Genomic DNA, 8,692 nt, shown 5'->3' on the forward strand with positions numbered 1-8,692 from the left:
AAAAAAAAAAAAAAAACGATAGAATATATGCTGAGATATAGCCTAAAAGATTCGACAATAATTACCATGCCATAAATCTCACATCTTGGCACAGGATCCATAGACACATTTCTAACCATCATTGACAAAGAGAGAATGGAGGAGAATGTTTAATGTTCCACCAAATATCGGTGCATTTATTCCAACTTGACAGAGGTCCCAAACCTTGCCAGCACTGTTGACAGCCAAAAATAGTCAGACTGGAGAGTTGATCTGACCAGTAAGCAGAGACTCATTCCTAAAACATAGTTAAAGCTCCTTGAATTTTATACCACGAGGACATGGGATTTGAGTTTTTAAAGCTGTATAATTCCGTCAGATAAAAACAGACTCTAGAACAGTGGTTCTTAACTTTTTTACTACCTCGCCCCCTCTAGTAGTTGGTCCTTCCCTCCACGCCGCCCCTAGCATCTGCAACCAAATTGATAAAATTCCCTCCCAGATTTTAAGGAGAAACTGAATAAATGGGTGTTTTTAGTCTTTTTACTGAACATGAAGTCTGTGCAGACAATATACCCAGCATATTTAATGAGGTTACTGTCTTGCTAATTGAATGAGATATTTGACACTGCTTCTTAGCTACAAGATCTTGAATGCGTGGTCGAATGCCAGAAGGTGCACAACGTAAGTCCCTTTTAACGTTCAGCCGTTTTCTTTACTTGGTCTTGACGGCAACGAACGTGGAAAATACAGCTTCACAAAGATACTTGGATCCAAACATTGTCAGAATTCGAAGAACTTAATGTGAGACCAGAGGGTACACAGGAAGGTACTTGACCCAGAACGTCTCAAGATCCAGTTCTCTGAAGTCTTCTTCAGCTGAGGCGTTGAACTTTAACTCAAGAAACTCCTCTTGGACTTCATCCGAAACATCAGCTACTTCACATTGAAATGAGTTTCTGATGAATTTCCAGGCTTCACGCTTATCAACTATGTTTGGGAAGTATCTGATTAATTCTTCTTTCAAGTCAGTCAGATGAATGATTATTTGGTTTGTTTTGTTTTTAACTCAGAATCAAGGTAACTGTGAATGAGAGCAGAATCCAAGTTACTAAAACTGGCTGTATTTCCATCCTGAATTCGACATTTCCAGAGGTCGAGTTCGGCCATGAAGGTTCAAATGGTGTCGTGGTGCATGATTATGTTGATGTTTTTCCCTTATAGTGTAAGGTTGATTGCATTGAGCCTTTCGAAGATGTTCACCGGGTAAGGTAGAGATAGTAGAAAGCCTTCAGGTGGAACTTGTCATGGAGATCTGCCTTCTGCTGTGAATCCAGAAATATTGCTACTACTTCTCTTAGTTCATAAAGCCATCCAAGCATTTTTTGTATTTCATTTATAATCATCTTGATACTGGCCATGCTGTTGTTAAGAGAATTACAAATATAATTAGAGAAATTCCTACTTTTTCCCCCGGGCTCGCGCCCTCCCTGGAATTTACTCACGCCTCGGTATGGAGGCGCGCCCCCCAGGTTAAGACCCTTTGCTCCAGAATATTATATATATATATATATATATATATATATATATATATATATATATATATATATATATATATATATATATATATATATATATATATATATAGGGAAGGGGGGATAGAATACTTCCCCAGTAATCCCTGCTTGTCGTAAGAGGCGACTAAAAGGGACACTTTTATCTACATTCTTTTTGCTCTCTTTCTTTCCCTTGTACTTTGTCTGTCCAAACCCTCTGCATTTTACTTTCATTTAGTTAATTTCCTCTCTCCACTGTCTGGTTCCTGCGAGTCACTGGCATTGGCTTCAGGGTAAAATATTTTACTGCCTAAGAAATCTTGATGAACTCTGGTGACGAAGCAATGGCCCTCAGTTCCGTGCAGCCCTTAAGTGGGCAGGGGTGCTAAGAATCCCACGGTGTAAAAATAAGTTCATAAATCCAAAAAGAACCTTAAGAATAGGAAACTGGAATGTTCGAACTCTCAATCAGGCTGGTAAAATGGAAGAACTTATTTCAGTGTTCAAGGAATACAAGATGGATATTTGTGCTCTTACAGAAACGAGGTTGCTTGGAGTTGATAAAATGAATTTGGAAGATGGTATTACTATGTTGGTTTCTGGTAGGAGTGATGGAAATCATTACCAAGGAGTAGGCTTACTGCTGAGTAGAGATGCTTGTAAGGCACTATGTGAGTTTGAACCAATTAATGAGCGCTTGCTTTATGCTCGCTTAAAATCTGACCATGGTAATATCAGTATGGTTGTAGGGTACGCTCCGACAAATGAGGCTGCTGATGAAATGAAGGATGACTTTTATGAGAAGCTGCAGGATGTAGTGAATAGAGTGGCAAGACATGATGTGTTAGTTTGCATTGGTGATTTTAATGCGATTGTTGGCAGTAGTAGGGATGGCTTTGAAGATTGTATGGGTAAGGAGGGTGTTGGTATAAGAAATGAAAATGGGGTGCGACTTGCAAGCTTTTGTTTGGCAAATGACCTTATCATTGGTGGAACTATCTTTGAGCATAGAAAAATACGTAAGACTACTTGGATTTCACCATGTGGTAAATATTGTAACCAGATTGACCACATTGCAATTAGCAGAAGGCATAGGAGTTATTTGCAAGATGTTTGCGTAAGGAGGGGGGGCAGATATAGGTAGTGATCATCAACTTGTTGTGTCAAAGATTAAAATAAAACTTAAGAGAAACGTTAATGGTAATTGTACAGGAGGTAATAATTATGATTTTGATGAGCTGAGAAGTGATGAGAGCACGAGGGAAAAGTTTCGGTGCGAATGTAGAAACAGGTTTCTAGTCCTGCAGACTTTGATGGAATCTGAAGACAATGATATTAATCAAATGTGGAGAGAGGTAAAAGAGGTTTTGCATGAGAGTGCTAAGGTTACTATTAAGAAAAAGGGAAAAGCGAGAAGGAAAAAGTGGATGTCAGATGAAACATGGAATGTAATTCAGAAAAGGAAAGAAGCTAAGTTAAGAAGTGAAGAACAACATGTTGATGACCAGGTAGTTGAAGTACTTAGAGCAAAGTACTGGAGTTTACATTCTGAAGTAAAAAGACTCGTTAGACGTGATAAGAGGAGACTATATGATGAAAAGGCGACAGAGACAGAAATTAAATTAAGTAAAAATGACGGTCAGAGCACAAGAGCAGCGTATCAGGCCATAAAGGAGTTAACTGGGACTGAAAAGAGAAGGAAGGAAATACCTGTAAGAGATAGAAATGGTAATTTGATGACTAAAGATTTGGATATAAAAGGAAGGTGGACAGAGCACTTTGAATCTGTTCTAAATAGACCAATCCCAGCTGAAGAGGACATTTTGCCAGTCGAGAGAGATTTGCAGATAGAAACAGGGTATACAACTTTGGAAGAGGTAGCAAAATCTATAAAGGAGTTAAAGAATTTTAAGGCTCCAGGTGACGATGGAATATTCCCTGAAATGCTTAAGGTGGAAAATGACGAGTTGATGAATGCGCTTTTGAAACTTTTTAATGTGGCTTGGGATAATGGTGGAATTCCAGAAGAGTGGAAAAATGGAGTGATTATAAAAATACCAAAAAAGGGAGATTTAAGTGTGTGTGGCGATTGGAGGGGGATAACTGACACCTGTAGTTGCAAAAGTCTTTTCCAAAATCTTGTTGAACAGAATAGAGCCAGTAATTGATAAAATTTTAAGAGAAGAACAAGCGGGATTTAGAAAGGGTCGAGGTTGTAGTGATCAGATTTTTATTGTAAGGCATCTAATGCAACAAGCTAATGAGATGAAAATGCCACTTAACATGTGTTTTGTGGATTTTGAAAAGGCGTTTGATAGTGTTTCACGTGGAGCTATGTTGAAAATTATGAGATTCTATGGTATACCAGAAAAGTTTGTAAATATTATTAGAAGCCAGCATGAAGGTACTTTTTGTTAGGTAATGGTGGGTGGTTCTTTGAGTGATCCATTTCCAGTTAGGTCAGGAGTGATTCAAGGAGGAGTTCTTTCGCCATTGTTGTTTGTTTTGGTTGTGGATTATGTTATGAAAAAGGTTGTAAGGAGAACAGGTGCAGGAATTAACTGGAAAGAAAATAAGAAGCTGATGGATTTGGACTATGCTGATGATATTGTACTGATTCGCGGATGTATTTACGAGATGCAGAGGGTGCTTGATTGTCTGGTGGAGAAAGGAGAAAAAGTGGGATTGGTAATAAATTGTGGAAAGACTGAAATTATTAATATGAACGTGGAGAACCAAATCGATTGTGTAATTGGGAATAATGTGGTGAAGAATGTAGAAAACTTTAAATATCTGGGAACGATTGTATCATCTAATGGATCATTAAACAATGAAATTGAGGAGAGGATTAGACAGGCTTGGCGAGCTGTTGGAATGTTGAATTCTGTTTGGAATAATAATATGCTTTCGGTACATACTAAAGTGAAAATTTACAAGTCCATGGTTAGACCAATTTTAATTTACGGGCATGAGTCATGGTACAGTACAATTGCAACAGATCAGAAAGTATTAGGATTTGAGAATAAAATACTGAAAAGGATTCTTGGGGTAAAGTGGCAAGACAGAGTTACAAATGAAAGAGTAAGGGATATTACGAGAGTGGAACCAGTTAATGAATATGTGAGACTGTCTTGTTGGAAGTGGCTGGGGCTCATATACAGAAAAGAAGGTTGTTTAATACAGGATGTGCCAGAGTGGATTGCTAGAGGAAGAAGAGGTAGAGGTAGGCCGAGGGAAACCTGGTTGAGGACAATGAAAAAAGAAGCAGGAGAGGAGTGTTGGTGGGACCTGAAGGAGATGGCAAGAGACAAATATTGGTGGAGAGAGTTCATTGAGGCCCTATGCATCCCGTGCGGTGCCACAGGAAATGATTGATATATATATATATATATATAGATATATATATAATTATTCATGTTGTGATTGGATTCTTGCATCTTGTTTCAGCGCAAAATTACCACCTGAAGATGCTTGACAACTTCATCTTAAATGGGAAACTAATTTCTTTACCCTGAAACAAAAATTCAATGATAGATTAAGGGGGATTGTGCTTCATAGAGAAGTTGACGACGTAAATAAAATCAAGACATATCAATGAGATTCCTATGGTCCAGTGAACAATGTGTGAAAATGTTAAGTGAAACGAGTACAAGAACATAATCTGCCACGAAAACTAGGAAATGCAATCCAGATACAGCAACATGTCTGTTCCTACTAGAAAACATAATGTGTGTGTGTGTGTGTGTGTGTGTGTGTGTGTTTTGTCAGGTATACACGCCTTCATTTGATTATGATACAGGGCGCTTCAAAAAATGTTAAGTTTACATGGACCTAACGTTTGTAATAAAACTGAACCGACAATGTACCAAATCTGTACTGAATAACAAATTTGTGCTGTGCCTTCAAAGACTCAAGTACTCGAAATTCAGTCTTATTTGCCATTTCAATCAACTGCATAGGAAAGTAAGAAATATAAAAGTTCCATAAAAGTGTTGACATTTTTTGAAGCACCGTGTATGCCACCGTACCAGCGAGACAATCCAGGTTGTTGAAACTGGTAGTGTAGTGTGTCCAAGATGCCATAGTTCAGAATATCAGAGGTCATAATATGGTTTTATACGTGTGCAGATGTGAAAGGGTCAAACATCACACCGCCTAATGCATTAAGGAAGCCAGTGTTAAGACAGCTCATATGAAGTCTGTCACTGAGAATACTGCACAACAGTCAGCATTAACAGTCAAATGTACTAAAGAAATAATGTCAACAGCCCTGTCTGCTGCCAAAACGCAGCCATGTAGCCGAAAAATCATCATCATCATCATCATCATCCAGATTTCCTTCCCCCCCTAAGAATGTGGTGAGTAGGATTTAGAGAGCAAGCAAAAGAATCTGATACAACGAGAACTATCAAAAGTCTGCTCAGATGAATGGGCCACACTCTCATTCCTTCATCATTCAAGCCCTCAGAATCCTGACTGCACCTCATAGGCATAAATATCTACACTCATTCCCTTCACCTTACCAGAGCATTTTCTTACCAAGGCACACAATGCACCTACATCACTGAACGCTTGGCCAATGAGTACGTCCTCGACTCCATCTATCTTTGTTTATCTTGTCCTTTTCTCATCCGTACAATGTCCGTTTGTTTTCCTTATCTTACTCATCTCTTCTCTGTCTCATCCTTTCCTTAATAGTCTCTCACACACCACACTCGCTGTCTTTATTTTTGTCCTTATTCTATCCCTACAGTGTCCATCTCTAAATCTCTTATCTCATTCATCTCCTCTCTCGTCCCTCGATCATTACTCTTACACCACAAAATCTTTATTTATATATTTTGTCCTTTATCTGTCCCTACAATGTCCATCCCTATTTTGCTTATCAAACTTATATCTTGTCTTTCACGTCCTTTCTTCAGTCCTCACACATCAACTCACTATCTTTATCATCGCCCTTTTGTTTTTCATTCCTATTATGTCCGTCCCTGTTATCCTTCTCTAACTCATCTCTTATCTGCCTCGCATCGTGTTCGTTGTCCATACGTACAGTGTCCATCTTCATTTTGTATATCCAGTTCATCTCTTCTCTGCCTCGTCACATCCTCCTCCCTTTAAAACATCGCACTCAAGAAAATATCCATCTCTTATGTGGAAAAATGATGCGCACATTTGGATAAAAGATTTATGAGGGAAACACATCAGTTACAAACAGAAACGGACCTTCTCCATGCATCTTTAGTCATATATATATATATATATATATATATATATATATATATATATATATATATATATATATATATATATATATATATATATATATATTCGTATTTCTTTGAAAAAAGCATTGTGCTGCATAGAGTGCTAAGCATTATGAAACGTGGACGAAGCATTGTTATATATAGGCCACACAGTGATGATGGTGCAAATAATTTTCGTGATGTTTATTTGTACTCTAAAAATACACATAACTGCACATTAAAGGAGCTTTTATAATATGAGGTACAAACATAATACATCCACCTGTGTCTGAGGGACCTGATCACTTCCACAACCATCAAACTGCTATACCATGATACGTCTTGCTTCTTTCTTTTTCTTCTTCTTCTTTGTTTTTAGGGGTGTAGTCTGCTCATCCTATCAGCCACCACATATCTCTTAACTACAGCATCTTAATCATCCTTTTCATATCTTGTCCCTTCCTCATCCGTTTGAAACTACATTCGTCTCTGCTTATTTCTTACGCATCTTCTTAACTCTTCTTTATCTCGTACGTTGTTCATCTCTACTGTGTCTGCCAATCTCTCACGTACAAATGCGGAGATAAATATTGATCCACCGCATTGCTATAGAAAGACAGTGAGCACTGTCTTTCGGAAGTCTTCACTGGAATCCATTAATCTTTCCAGAAAATTATGTACAAATTTGATGATTGACTCTCAGTTGGATCGATATACAGGGTGCTCCATGTATAACGCTTCACTTCTATTCCGCCGTGCGATATCTCGTGTTTTGTGGGGACGGTTCAGCTAGTGTTATCGGTATCTCTCTTGCATCGTTCGTTCATTACAGACTCCCACTGTCACAACCAACCACGAACTGACCGAATGAGCCGTCCTCGCAACACAGAAAATACTGCTATGTGAGTTTGTAGTGGAGTACTGTTTATGGACCGCCCTGTGTTACCTGCCCATGTTCCTTACTCATGGTTCCTTATCTGGTGCCTCAATAGTCCCTCTGACACAGTGCGGGATACTCGGCTGACTTGGACGTGCCCGCATCACACTGGCTGGCCTCTGGACCCACTTGGTATATGGGCTGGCCTGGTACGTTGCCTGCTGGTCCGTAGTGACACACGTACACCCAACTGCTGCCACCTGCATCACTAAACGGGTTGTAATACGTGGCACCACACCCAACCTCCTCTGTCTTAGCCCACACCGCCTGGGAAATAAAGCACACAAGTAATACATAAGAGTGGATGCCAGATCATAGTGAATTTCGCTATAGTGAAGTACCATGTGTAATTTCGTGGTGTGAAGAACGTTGTGTGGGGAAATCTTAAGGGAGCTTCAATTAGTCACTTTGAATGTGAAAATCCTTAGGCGTGTCTGACAGACTTGGCAGCTCCTATACACTCTTCCACATCAAACAGTAAGCACCATATCAGATGCTGTTATCAGTGCCATGTCAAGGTCTCCACAAACGGGGCAACCATGATGGGCCAATCACTGCTCTGGAGGGAGGGGGAACCCCTCTGTGTGCTAATTCAGTTTCAGATCAGTTAACAGTTGTACTAATGGCGCTATACGTTCCTAAGGTGTTTCGCACAGTAAGAATTCAAACTATACCCTACGCGATATTTAGAGCATTCAAATCAAAGTTGGAGGCTGTGTAGATAGCATACATTTTTATATCGTCAAGTTAATGATCAGCAGACCTGGAAAAAATGTAACTAAATGGCACACGATTTGCTGAGGACCTTACTTGAGCATTATGAATCTGGCATTTGATTCTAAATTGATATCAAAGTATTACTAAATGATTAATGCAATACGACGATGACAAACAAAGGAAAACTGTACAGCCCCACTACACAGCAGGAAAATCTAACAGCAACCGCAGACAAATATATGTAAAGCGACCTCCATATT

General features: G+C 39.1%; 1 protein-coding gene across 1 annotated transcript; it reads right to left on the reverse strand.

The window, feature by feature from the left end:
• Positions 1-778: 778 nt before the first annotated feature.
• On the reverse strand, positions 779-7,732 carry LOC145402841 (uncharacterized). Its single transcript, XM_080274754.1, has 3 exons — positions 7,725-7,732; positions 1,243-1,401; positions 779-938 (listed from the first exon to the last, which is right to left on the reverse strand). The coding sequence occupies exons 1-3, from the start codon at positions 7,730-7,732 to the stop codon at positions 779-781; spliced, it is 327 nt and encodes a 108-aa protein (XP_080130880.1).
• Positions 7,733-8,692: the final 960 nt, after the last annotated feature.

The sequence above is a fragment of the Coenobita brevimanus genome, chromosome 59 (assembly GCF_032717465.1).
Source record: "Coenobita brevimanus isolate Jiangsu-jjx chromosome 59, ASM3271746v2, whole genome shotgun sequence".
NCBI classification, from domain to species: Eukaryota; Metazoa; Arthropoda; class Malacostraca; order Decapoda; family Coenobitidae; genus Coenobita; species Coenobita brevimanus.